Source organism: Coregonus lavaretus (assembly GCF_964263955.1).
Source record: "Coregonus lavaretus genome assembly, chromosome: 3".
Taxonomy (NCBI): domain Eukaryota; kingdom Metazoa; phylum Chordata; class Actinopteri; order Salmoniformes; family Salmonidae; genus Coregonus; species Coregonus lavaretus.
The window spans coordinates 65,730,847-65,744,851 of NC_139990.1; the positions used below are offsets into that span (position 1 = coordinate 65,730,847).

Sequence of the window (14,005 nt, forward strand, 5' to 3'; positions counted from 1 at the left end):
GCCCACAGTAAAAATATAAAAGAGATCATAATGAATGAGGAGTTAGGAATGAAATTATGTAATCTAATCAAGATTCTTCTCATTATTTTAAAAGTAGTATAGGCTAAGGGAAATTATTAGATTTGGTAAGGGACATTTCTGACTAATCATATATCGATTTAGTTGAATCAAGCAACAACAAAAAAAGCATGTTAAAGGGTCATTGAAGGGTCATCGCAGGGTCAGGGTGTAAACTGTACACAGCACTGTCAAGTGTGACATACCATAAGACAGTTTGACAAGCATCTCTCGTGGCTTGAGTGTATCCACTGTATAAATAGCTTTAGAGCAGGTGTAAGAACACTAACAGGATAGTGAGTGTCCTGTCGGTGACAGTCAACCCGTCTCAGGTGACATTGAGTGACAGGGTTAAAGGTAAAAACAAATGTAGGCGAGCATGTCAAACGACAACAACATTTTATTATTTTCATGTTTCTCAGTCAAAATAGGCAGGCTCCTTTTGAACAGAACAACATATTGGCGTGATTTACAGAGAAGAGCAATGCGTTATGCAGAAAAATAACATTGTGTACAAAAATACAACTTCACTGTACTAAGCAAACACTGCACTTACAAAGCAAAGTAATGGAAAACTTGGCGGAACCAAATCTTCCATAAGCAGGATGGCACTTTGAACAGAGACAGAAATCCAATACAGTAATCTTCTATCCTTGAATTGTACTTAGAAAACATGCAGGAATGCATTTCAGTTGAAAACATGTATCTATTCATGTACTGTATGGGTGTCATTCATGTGTAACAGATTTGAAGAATTTCAAACAGTGTATGGATCTGATCTGAATATGGCCTTTTGTTCTGTTTATCTTTGGTAGTATATTATATTGAGGTAAAATGGGTCAGTAGTTTAGGTGAAAACTGGAGGAATTATGTCAATATAATAAAAAGTCACTATAGATTTCTGAAATAAAAAATAAAAAATACTGTTCAGAAAAGGTTCACAATATCAGGACCTTCTTATAGTTAGTCTTATATGCACATCATGTGCAAGACCAAATAGCCTCTACAGATATCTAGAGGCAGGACACAGAGCTTATTCTTGTCTCTGAATAACCCAGTCATGCAAATTGATTAGACTGATTCTCAAGATGGATCTTCAATTCCAGCTCAATAGTAATTTGACATTTGGACTTGAGTTGTAATTGGTTAATGTATGCATGTATGAGTGATGTATTGTAAACATGCTCAATGGCAAACAGCTAAAAAAGACTGAACAAATCAATGACCTAAGGAGGTCAAAACCTGCTCTGGAGTCTCGACTGTGCTAATTGTACTACATTTAAATTACATTTGAGTCATTTAGCAGACGCTCTTATCCAGAGCGACTTACAGTTAGTGAGTGCATACATTTTTTCATACTGGTCCCCCGTGGGAATCGAACCCACAACCCTGGCGTTGCAAGCGCCATGCTCTACCAACTAAGCTACACGGGACTACTACATGGTGTACTCAATTCTATTCTTTGAAAGGTTTTTGTATAATAATAGTTATTGTTTAAACCTTTGAGCAAGATTATATCTTTAAAATACCTGAGTACCTGCCCTTGAAAAACAGGACTCCCTGACCACAAAAGGTTGATTTCAGGTTGATATGATTTCATATAGTGTGAGAGAAAGGCAGTAGTTGAACCCTGACAAAGTGTTTTACTTTCAAAATGACCAACACAGTACAATTCCACAGGTTCAAAAATAGATCTTGGTTATCCATGCAACTCAAGATGTGCACAGCACAATTAGAAGAAATTGTCTGGATATCCCGTGCAATATAGAAAAAGTGTATATGTCATGTGACATGTGTCATGCATTTGTTACCAATTAATATTCCTTCATTGTTCTATGATCCTTAATATAAATAGTTTATATGATCCAGCTGCAAGACATTTGAGCATCAACCTGTCAAACATGTTTAGTGGGAAACCTAACAAAGCCTTTAAGATTCTTAAATCCATTCTCTGATAAAGTCAACATTGAAGAGAAAGTCAGTGCCCGAAGAATTGCGAAGCAAATAACCTGAAACTTTACCTTAGACCAAACACTTATACTATACGTCAACTCAATGTCATCACTGTCCTTATGCACCCTGAAAGATATGTTCACCCCATAAACAGTAATCCAAAGTCCATCATGCATTGGGGTGTTCAAATGCAAACACATTAAAAACATTGATGCAGCATAAATCAATACCTTCTCATACAAATGACTTTCAATGATTGACAGAAATGTGTCGCACATGGCACGTTGCACAAGACCTCTCTAAAAATGACATTTCGAAAAAACATGCCATCGTAACGGTATAAAGTTGTAATCTGGGAAGGTAAAAAACTGTTCCAGTGGGACAATGCCACTGCGTTGGCATTGTGGAGTGGCACCACATCATGAACCAAAGCCTCTGTTCCTCACTCTAATTAAGTAAGGGGGGCACTGACATTTCCATGGCAGCTGTAGCATGCACAGCTACAGTATGCTATTGAATGGAGCTAGGCTAAGAAATTGGAATCCTAGCATCATAACGTAGTGACCCAAATGGAGCTAGGCTAACAAATTAGCATCCTAGCATCAAACCTAGCGACCCAAATGGAGCTAGGCTAACAAATTAGCATCCTAGCATCAAACCTAGCGACCTCCATGGGTAAGAGGGCTTGTTTCTCTGGAGAAGAGGCCGAAGGCTAAGTCTCTCTCTCAGTCTTTGCTCTCGCTGCATGTTCGTCGGATCACAGAGGAGAAGAAGCTGTTGCCTTGTGGGGGACCCATCAACATCGGGGCCTGGTTCTTATGCACTATTTCAATCTGGTGTGGACAGAGAGTGAGGGAAACAGGATAGAGTTACATGGTGGTATGGTATGGTATGGTATGGTTGGCTAAATGCTTTCAAAACATGGAGCACACACATTTTTATGGACCCACTGAACATACACTGTACAGCAAGGGAGGTCATGGTCTATGTGTAATAATGTAACCATGCCATTCCAATAAGCGACCACAGAGAAAAGCTTGATGCTTGAATTCTATGAGTATTAGATGCTATTAGTATTTCAGAATAAAAAAAAAGTGAAACTACCACAGATCAACCATCAAGGTATGCCCTGACCTGTATGTAGCTCATTATACTATAGCCCTCGTTGTACAAACAAGCATAATGAGCAAGGTAAATGGAATCATCAGCATAAAAGAAACCTTTTACTTCAAAGAGAAGCATGCCATTCATCGTTCCTGAACTCTAACACTGTAGTGGACGTTATTGTGCATGGGCTTGATGTCCAAATTATATTCAACATGATTGAACTTAATGTTACTGGAGTATCACTTAATTGACAAATTAACCTTTCCATGGGAATTGAGGTCAAAAAAAGGTTCAGCACAAAAGAAGGACTTGAAAGAGAAGCTGAACATGTTTGAAAGCTTAAAGGGCTAAAATAGTTTGTATTTTATGGTAAAGGGGAAATATTTAGTTGAAACCCCAATAAAGCGGCTACCCGCCACTGTTTTGGTAAATAGCTGAGGGATGGGGCTGGAGAATGTAACCACTCTGAAATTCATCAAAACTGGGTTTGACCATCCATTAGATCAAAATATATTTTTAACCATGTTTTAAAGCTACACAGTCAGTGTTTGTTTACAATTGCATGGTTTACAAACAATGGAGTAAAACAAATGTATATTTGGGGTTCTGATGGGGTACGACAGTTGAACTAAGATAATTAAGGAATTTATAAGTTATACCCTTCAAGAATCAATGACTATATATAATTAATTTAAACAAATATATGCCCCTTTAATGGTTATGCCAGTGTACAATAGAGATGTAGTAATACATGTTATAAGTGCAAATTAATGGGGTTAATTATCTTATGCATGCAAAACATGATTTGCATAACCGTTCTTGTTAATAATTAGTTGGATAACATCCCATTTTAATTGTACTGTTTTTGTGAACATTTAACAGGTTGACTGATTCAAAATTCAGCATCGGGATGTCTGTAACTCACCATGGAAATCCCCCAACACACAATTATGTATTGTCAGAGCCTAACTTTGATTTGTGGAGTTTTGCCAACAGACACAAGTGCACTTATAAACTACTTGTTTTGTCATGCACTAGATTCTCCTACATTGACTGAAAGATCTGTATGTAAATTCTGTCTCCACTTCATCTGTGATGCTGTCAGAGAAGTCACAATGTAATTAAAAGCAAACACTGGTTTAATCAGCACAAATTTAAAACAGAATAAACACTTGTACTTGTGTATGGGAGTTGTATGAGGGACCAGGTGAATACATTAAAAGAAAAGGTTTGTATTATTACATATCAGTTATGATAAATTACAAATATGTATAAAACAATGCAACTTCACTCTCAAGAACTTTAAAGCATTAATATCTGTTGGAGCATAGAGTGCAGCAGATGATGACCTTTCTATATGAACCACCTGTGTGTAGCACATTGTACATTAATTAATACCACAATAAATGGAACATTGACATGACTTACAGTACAGGGAGTCTGCATCCAGGGCTCTCCATCAATCTGCATGGGGAGGGCTTTGGTAGTCCTGACAACGACAAACAAAAATCCCTCTTGAAACATTATTCTTGACATCTGTAATGTCTTCCATCTAGATTGTTTCTATGTTGTTAAATGGTAAACAGTGTTCAAAAAGTCAGAAGGTTGAATGGATGGGATAAAACAAGGGAACTGTGGTCAGACAGTGATCAGTGGTTGTGGTCAAGGGGTACTGACCTGATGGTGACTGAGGAGCACTGGGCCAGGCGTCTTCCTGCACTCCTCAGGCCGATATGGATCTGTCCCATCTCCATGGCTCCCTCCAGACCCACCACCTCCAACAGCTGGTCTGACGGGTCTACAGACACAGAGCCATAAACACACCTACACATAGAACTCAGACCATCTCTCGAACATCCTGTGGACCTGAACTGAGCATTACAGTTTGAATCGATCCTAAATCAAGCCATTGGTTAACTCTGGAATCCATTCACCTTGAGTAAGAAGAAGAAGAAGAAGAAGAAGAAGAAGAAGAAGAAGAAGAAGAAGAAGAAGAAGAAGAAGAAGAAGAAGAAGAAGAAGAAGAAAGATGCTGAGAACAGGAGGGATAAAAGAGGCGAAAAGGAGGTGTGCCTCATTTTCAAGGTGCACAGTTTGCCTTCCGCTCTCCAAAGCCTGAATATTCACTGTTGAAAGGAAAAAAAGAAGCAACAAGAACAACAACCAGCAGCCATAAACAAAACACCTATTAATTAGATTGCGCTGGCAATGCAAGCAATCTTGTCTTCCTATAATTATTAATTTATTTTCTGTTTTGAAGTTATGAGCATTGATTTTGCCCCTGCTGGAAGCCCAGTGTCGCGCTGAGCCCATCTGTTTCAGCAGGCCTGTTATTCCTCCTACTCTCAGACTACTCACCCCTCCGCAAATTAAGCCCTGTTGGGAGTGCAGAGAGACACTAATTGAAACTAAGACCCATTTTAGGGCCTTGGTGGGTATGGTAGAACAAACTAGCATGCTGTCATTGTTGTGCTAAGTTGCTAATGCTAGGTTGCTGCTGTTAGGGCCAGGTTCATGTTCAGGACTTCTAAGATGTTTGAGTGTTGCCTTAGATTACCATAGTTACCATAGATACAGTATATAAATCAACCATAGTTGTATTTCTATGGATGTTTCTGTTGAGGGGTAGTGTCCAGCTGTCACTATAGCAACAGGCTGGGTCCACACCCTCTGTGTTAAATTGCGAATGGAGAGCTTGCCCTGGCATGAGAGCTAAAAAGAGAGTTTGTGTGCGTTCACACATACGTGCTTGTGTGTGAATACGTGTGTGTTCACACCTGTGTGTGTATGTGTGTGTTTATGCCTGCATTCCTGTGTGTGTGTGTGTGTGTGTGTGTGTGTGTATGCATGTGTGTTTGCACGTGCGTGGCAGTGAGTGTGTATGTCTCCGTGCCTGTGTGTGTACACAGTGTGCTAACCACCTGACACTGGGCCCTCCCTCCCAGCATGCCTTCTCACGTTAGCGCTGCTGGCTTACACAGCCCCTGGCTGACACGTATGATGGACAGCGTCACTACAGCAATGGATAAACGTGTGGAGATTCCTGGTTGCCCGGGGCTACACACAGGTCATATAGTATACCCCAGAGTGCTTACTGTGGGAAAGTCCAGGAGCGTGATCTGCTCTCAGCAACCAAGGTCAGGGCAGGGAGATCATCAATGGACATAAGACTTCATGAATTTGCCTATGTTTGAAAATAACAAATGATGGCTATATGATTATCATAAACATTGGTGGTTGTATTAGTATTTTCATGAGGCTACTTCAGTTGTTTAACCTCTAAAAGCATAAGCCGTTGGGGGAAGGGGTGGGGGACTAAGCTAACATATGAAATTATTTTAAGATGGTCATACCATGGATCATTTAGCTATTTGATTTTGAATTTTAGGACCCCTTTAGGTATCCCCCAAAAATAAAACACTTACTATTTTTGGCCTTTACTACTATTGCCCATAGAAACACATTGAATAACACATTAATTAATGGCAAAATAGACAGTAAAAAAGATTTAACCCCTGTCACGTTCGTTGTGTAAAGGATCGGACCAAGGTGCAGCGTTGTATGCGTACATGTTTAATTTATTAAATAAACACTTGACAAAATACCAAAAGCAACTGACCGTGAAGTTCTAAAGGCTAACAGCAACAAGCCGAAACAGAAACAGAAACAAGATCCCACAACTAAAGGTAGGCAAAATGGCTGCCTAAGTATGATCCCCAATCAGAGACAACGATCGACAGCTGCCTCTGATTGGGAAACACACCGGTCAACATAGAAATAGAATACACTAGATTCTATCCAAATCACACCCTGACCTAACCAAACAGAGGATACAGGTGATCTCTAAGGTCAGGGCGTGACAGTACCCCCCCCCCCCCACCCCCCCCCAAAGGTGCGGACTCCGGCCGCAAAAACCTGACTCATTAGGGGAGGGTCCAGGTGGACTTCCAGCCTCGGTGGCGGCTCCGGCTTCGGACGTGACGTAGGCAGTAAACTCCTCTCCCATCCTGCCTCCCCGTTGCACGCCCGGTCCGGTCTGGACCCCGGCGCGATGCTCCCCTTCTCAGTCCTCCCACGATGCACCAAGCCCTGTCTGGACCCTGGTGTGGGAGCCCTCGACCCTGGAGAGGGGCTGACGTCTGTCCCGGCCCAGCAGTCCTCCCGCGATGCACCAAGTCCTATCTGGGCCTCCTTCTGCTCCGTGTGCCCCCCCCAAATGTTTTTCTTGGGGCTACCTCTTGTGCTTGCTTTGCGGTCGGCACCGTCGGCGTCGCCGTTGATCCTCTCCTGCCTGGGCTTCTTCCTTCGCCCAGGGTCCTTTACCGGCTAATATCTCCTCCCATGTCCAAAATGTCTTCCCCACCTGTGTTCAGGGTGTCTGCTCCTCCTGGCCACGCTGCTTGGTCCGTTGGTGGTGGGATCTTCTGTCACGTTCGTTGTGTAAAGGATCGGACCAAGGTGCAGCGTGGTATGCGTACATGTTTAATTGATTAAATAAACACTTGACACATCCTGACCTAACCAAACAGAGAATACAGGTGATCTCTAAGGTCAGGGCGTGACAACCCCGTATTTTTGGGGGCACAAAACTACCTCCATACTTCCATTTGTTTGTATGGGTTACCTTCAGACGAACCCTGTGACACTTGTGGGGGTCGTAGATATCTCTAGCTTAAACTGACAGATTTTGATGGGGATTTTTTTACTAGGTTACTTAGATTGACGCACAGGTGCGTCAATAGACTCTTAAGGATTAATGAATGCGTGTATAATACAATCTGACTGTTACAACCAGTGCAGTGCCCGTTTAATAATAGTGATGGATGCCTGGTCTGTAGTCTATAGTCATGGAAGAAAGAACAGACTCCAGTTTTCCCAGATTTGATTTGAAAAGGAAATCATGTGAGCTCAGAGGCACTAGTTGCACATGTCAGACGAGAGAGACAGATGAAAGATATATTTTCTTTCTTATTTTCAAGTGATAAAAAAAAAGGGCAACACTAGTTTAAAAAATGTAAATGTAGTCATTTAGCAGACGCTCTTATCCAGAGCGACTTACAGTTAGTGAGTGCATACATTAATTTTTTTCATACTGGCCCCCCGTGGGAAACGAACCCAAAACCCTGGCGTTGCAAACGCCATGCTCTACCAACTGAGCTACACCAGCACTTCCGGACAGGTTTCTCTAACTCAGAGCCATGTAAATATATGGGTCTGCTCTCACTAATCTGTCTACTTCATTCTGGTCAAGTGTTATTGGTTGAGAGTTGGTGATAGCGAAAAGGTTTTCTAACATATCATCAAGTGCTGTACTCTGAGAGAAGACCCACATTCACTCATCATGCAGTGTTTAAATGGGTAAAAGGTGGAGGGTGAAGTGGAAACATAGATCTAGCAAAAATAACAACTTGCTAGTGTTGAGCGATTAGTGCTTTTTGAGGTCGGTTCGGTTTCGGTTCGATTACTACAAAATAATCATGGTTTTCGATTTCGGTTGAGATATATATATATATTTTTTTTACATTAAATTCATTATGAAATAATGACATTAAAATGATTTTAGAGATTTTTTATGGAAATTGCAAAGCCAAAAATAGCGATCATTTAATCGCCAAAACATTGAAAATATTCCATTGTCTCTGTCAGGTACACACTGGGTAGACATCAATAGAAACATAGGAAATTACTATGAAATAATACAATATTTCAGTTGTGTATATTACTTAGTTTTTATTTGATGGCTTTATTATTTTTCATTCCTTAAAGTCATCATCTCATCTCTGCTTAGGCAGTAGCAGCCATACTGTACTGTCTGTAGTCATCCTATTTATCTAGGCTAGCCTGCCTAAGTATGCTGCAGAGCTGTCTGACGAAATCATTTTACTAGTTCTTCAAAGTAGATAAGGCATACTTTCACAAGCTGTCTCTATCTCTCTCACTCGTAGTTGTGTTGTGTACATTCCTCTCTCATGTGGTCTATGCGGCCTCTGTGTATCTAATCTAATGTAGCAGGCGTAAAAGTGTATCCATCTCTGTCTGAGCCGGAAAGAACAGGTGCAATAGGTTATGGTCATTATAGTTAATTACCACGTTGCTGCACTGAACTAGGTTGAATATTTGCCTACTGAAAACTACAACTCCCTTCAGCCCAGCGTCCCACATAGCTCTTGACTTGATTTCTCTCATTAATAATTTGATTTTGCTCTAGAAAAATGGCGCATTGTGCTCACAAAAAAAATAACTAAATTGAATTAAAGTAATTGAACTGAAGTCCGTCAATTACTTGTTTACATTTTGGTTAATCGCTTAGCACTACAACTTGTCCTCTTCATACATCAACCCCACTTATCGTAGATAAATGGAAAATACAGAGTCATACAAGTAATAGGAATTTAGTTTTACACTCATAGTGGTTTCAAAATAATCTGTTTAGAAGAGGGGACCAAATAAAGACCAAATAATTCCTGTTCACACATCAACATCACTTATCTCAGATAGAAGACAAGACCGAGTCACAGAGATGTTACTGTTGCTTACGCACACAGCCAAGTCCTGCATTAAGCAGCCCACGCCTCATAATCGAGTTGTCACAGTGCAAGATTAGTCCCAGCATCCTTGTCATTGTCAAATACCTGTCCAGGGCAGTCTCTACAATACTGACAACATGCAGAGTGACAGAGAGGGAGTGGGTGAACAACGTTGAGACCACCTTTGGAATCTCCGTGGTACATGTCTCAGGGCATCAATCCCCCACACCCACCCTCCACGCCCCCTCACCCTCCCCCTGTTACCCCTCCCTTCTGCCCCCGTTCTAAATAATTCACCCATAGCCATTCCCTTCCACCTGAGGGGCTTGTCTCCTGGCGTCAACAGCGGGACGACTTAACAGCTCCAGAAAGGTCAGTCGTTTTTTCCCAGTTTGATCCGCACTTTGCGCTCCGTGCTCTGGGTATGCGTACAGCCACCAGCCCCCACGGCCCCCAGCCCCAGGGCCCCCCAGGCTAATGCACTCTGTGTTTATGGGCCCCTCTAATACGCCATTCTCTGATCTGACAAGTTGGGCCTCTCACCTTGAACATACCTTCAGCAAGGGCAACCAGCAACCAGCACTCACTCACTGGCCACTAAGTGCCTTTTCAGGTTCAGGCTGAGGGTTAGGATAAAAAAAAATCCTTTACACCAAATCAAATGATTTTTGGGTGAATTAATGGAAGGGAGTGACTACTGTAGTGTATCGATGCTGTGTGAATTGATCATCTCCGACCACCACTACCATCTTAACCCCTCTTGCCAAAGCCGTCATTTACTGTATAAGGCTCTGCCAATTGCCTTTCTCCCAGCCTATAAGAGTAGAACTCCATGAAATGGATGATGCCCTAGGATATTAGAAAGAACATCCATGATCCAAATGGGTGCATTCATCAGTGCTTGACTCATATTGACTGAAATTAAAGAGCGGGGGAATCTCTTCGATACTCCACTGTTGGCGAAGCACACAGGCAGATAATGGATTTGGTACTTTGATTTTAGGATACATCCCAGAATATATAATCAATGGGTTGCCTATTATAAAGTGCAGTGTACATCGCAGTGGTACTAATTCATGAAAACATCCTTGGTATGATTGTACATTTGACTGTAAAAAATGGTCACATGCCCAGTCTTGTGTGATTTGACTTTCACTATACACTGTAGGAATCTGATTTGGTTGATCTATGATCTAATCAAGCCTGGACATAACACACCAGCAAAATACTACCACATACTACAGATGTAGAATCTTAATTTGATCACTCTTTTGTTGCTGAGAATCTTCCTGTGGCGAAGAAAATGCAGATTAGCTTAGTGATTTATATACATTCGCTGAAAACCTGCACTAAAACACGGTTACATTAACATTATTGCACTTTTCATGTGGCCTACTTTTGTCCAGCTAACAGCCTAAACACCAATCAAGCAACATTATGGACTAAATGTTCAAATCCTGTTGCTATTATTTTGCTACAACAATACTGATCAAATTAAGATCCTGTATCTGTACAATGCCCTTGTAATAAAATACTGTACACCTTTCAATAAAAATACTCCCCTAACACCTTGATCACACCTACAGCGTCATTGCGCAAAATGGTACGCAGCATCATCTGGATATGTGTGCAACAAAAGCTGAACATTCACCTTCTGCTACCATTTCTGTCAAGCGGTCTACGCATACAATTTGATGCATACGTTTTATTAATCCAACGTATGCACCTCACAGAACGCACTGCAACTGCCTCTGCAACGCAATGCTGCGACGCCATGACGCTGTCGGTGTGATCGAGGCGCAAGGAGTAACCCTAGTCCACTGTGAATTCCACTCCCCTACATTATGCTGCTCCATGTGAGGACAACCCTCTACATAATATTGCATAAGAAGTTGATAAATGCTTGTTTACAGTAACTTAACTAGTGACTAAGGTGATCATCCACAAACTAGACATGAGTAGACAGTTTACCAGTTTACCGTCTGACCTTAACTCCTCCTAAACAATCATCTGTGTTAATTCATAGATTATCATTGATGGGCTCCCTTCTGACATATTTATGTATTCAGTGCCCACAAAGGCAGCAGAATTCACACTGAGCTCCCACAGTCTGCTCCTATTAGGCTAGGTTGTCCACTGCCGCCTACACAAGCCATTACCAGTCTAGTGACAGTGCGAATCAGTGACATTAAACCGTACCCCTTCATCCCAAACCAAATCTAAGCACTGTGATTCAACTTGTCATTGGTGAAATATTCATACCAGTGCCATGGAAAGCTTTGTCCCAAAGTTTGTCTCTGATCTGTCTAATGTGAGCTTGGACAAGGTCTTGCCTCTTAGTGTCACAGATTATTAGGAGAAAGGGTCTTCTGTGCTCAAAATTCTATAGACAAAATGGCAGCCGATCATCCATGGAGTTGTAGCATTTCAAGCCTGGTGTAACCCTGTGTATGCTTGGTTGTAGTAGTGATCTGTAAGAGGCATACCTGAATATGACCAAGCCAATGTGAACAATGTTTCCTCAAAGTTGGTATTGCAATAAATACATTTTAATTTCACCAGTATCCATCATTACAATAGCTACCTTGGACAGCAAATTGAAGCTCTTTGGGGTCCAGCACTGTTGTCCTCTTATCCTGGGTCTTCTTCCCTCCCCGGCGGTTGCTCCGCCTTTTCCTGCTCTCACCCCACAGGTTGGAGCCGCCATGCATGCTGGGAATGTTTAAAATTGCGATACCTTCCAAAGAGATGCTGTCTAGGTCCAGAGTGATGCCATCGCACTTTACAAAGGACAAGGGTCAGGAAAGAAAGCAAGAGAGAGGGAAGAGGGAGGGAGCAAGAGAGAGAGTGATTACATTTACGTAATTTAGCAGACGCTCTTATCCAGAGCGACTTACAAATTGGTGCATTCAGCTTATGATAGCCAGTGGGACAACCACTTTTTTATGGGGGGGGGGGGGTAGAAGGATTACTTTTATACTATTCCAGGTATTCCATAAAGAGATAGGGTTTCAAGTGTCTCCGGAAGGTGGTCAGTGACTCCGCTGTCCTGGCGTCGTGGGGGAGCTTGTTCCACCATTGGGGTGCCAGAGCAGCGAATAGCTTTGACTGGGCTGAGCGGGAACTGTGCTTCCGTAGAGGTAGGGGGGCTAGCAGGCCAGAGGTGGATGAACGTAGTGCCCTCGTTTGGGTGTAGGGTCTGATCAGAACCTGAAGGTAAGGAGGTGCCGTTCCCCTCACAGCTCCGTAGGCAAGCACCATGGTCTTGTAGTAGATGCGAGCCTCAACTGGAAGCCAGTGGAGTGTGCGGAGGAGCGGGGTGACATGAGAGAACTTGGGAAGGTTGAACACCAGACGGGCTGCAGCGTTCTGGATAAGTTGTAGGGGTTTAATGGCATAGGCAGGGAGCCCAGCCAACAGCGAGTTGCAGTAATCCAGACGGGAGATGACATTTGCACTCTGGGAGGAGGACACAATGGAGTTGTCAACTGTGATGGCGAGATCATGGAGCGGGCAGTCCTTCCCCGGGAGGAAGAACAGCTCCGTCTTGCCGAGGTTCAGCTTGAGGTGGTGATCCGACATCCACACTGATATGTCTGCCAGACATCAAATCAATAATCAAAGTGTCCCTCTTGAAACATTTCTTTAGCAACAAAATAACATAGATCATGCTAATTATGCTTGAGCCAAAGCATCTCAGTTAGGTGTTTTCAAAACTTTACCATGCTCATCTGACAGCGTTCACTGCTGAGTGATGATTTACCATCTATGTCGAAGCCATTTGATCTTTGGCAAGCTGGAAATGTCCACCAGAAGGGGTCCTGCCACCAACAATGACTCCTAACAACCTTATACTAGTACGGCATCCATATTATGAATTCCCTCAGTTGCCAGCTGTATAATAACAGGCCACTTCTCTGTCCTCTCTCAGTGGATTTTAATACAGAGCCTGTATTCCACATTGTACCTGCTCCCCTTCAGTACCGTACTGTCCACGGCTAACTAATGAAGACCTCTGCCACCGCTGATGGCTCTGAGGAGGGGGAGATGGATCGGATAGACACCACCTTCATTATCCCTCAATATCACACACAGCAGGGTCGTGCCGGGATAATTACCTGTGTGTTGGGCTGAGGATCAGTTAGGGGAGTGGGAGGGGGAGAGGGGAGGCCTCCATCCCTCCTCAACACTTCCAGAGTGAAATTGGTACAAATGGAAGGCTATTTGTGGATAAGGAGGTGGCTGGTCCTCAGTGTCTTAAAATGGTGTGCACTAAATTAGAGGCATTATTCTCTCTCCCAGGGAGATTGTACCTAGGTGTTTTACTTTTTGCTTTTTGTTCTTACTGCACTGATGTGATG

General features: G+C 42.4%; 1 protein-coding gene across 6 annotated transcripts in view; it reads right to left on the reverse strand.

The window, feature by feature from the left end:
* Positions 1-439: 439 nt before the first annotated feature.
* LOC311119677 (diacylglycerol kinase beta-like) overlaps positions 440-14,005 on the reverse strand; it is a 59,040-nt gene continuing 45,474 nt past the window's right edge. For 5 of the 6 annotated variants that reach the window (XM_084157772.1, XM_084157771.1, XM_084157773.1 and 2 more), the window contains 4 exons: positions 12,229-12,424; positions 4,795-4,915; positions 4,546-4,606; positions 440-2,843 (listed from right to left, as the gene is read on the reverse strand). In XM_084157772.1, the coding sequence (XP_084013898.1) occupies positions 2,736-2,843; positions 4,546-4,606; positions 4,795-4,915; positions 12,229-12,424 (486 nt within the window). In that variant the 3' untranslated portion in view covers positions 440-2,735. Of the gene's footprint in view, positions 2,844-4,545; positions 4,607-4,794; positions 4,916-9,916; positions 12,116-12,228; positions 12,425-14,005 lie in introns of those variants that run through there. The other variant, XM_084157776.1, reaches the window with a different exon arrangement.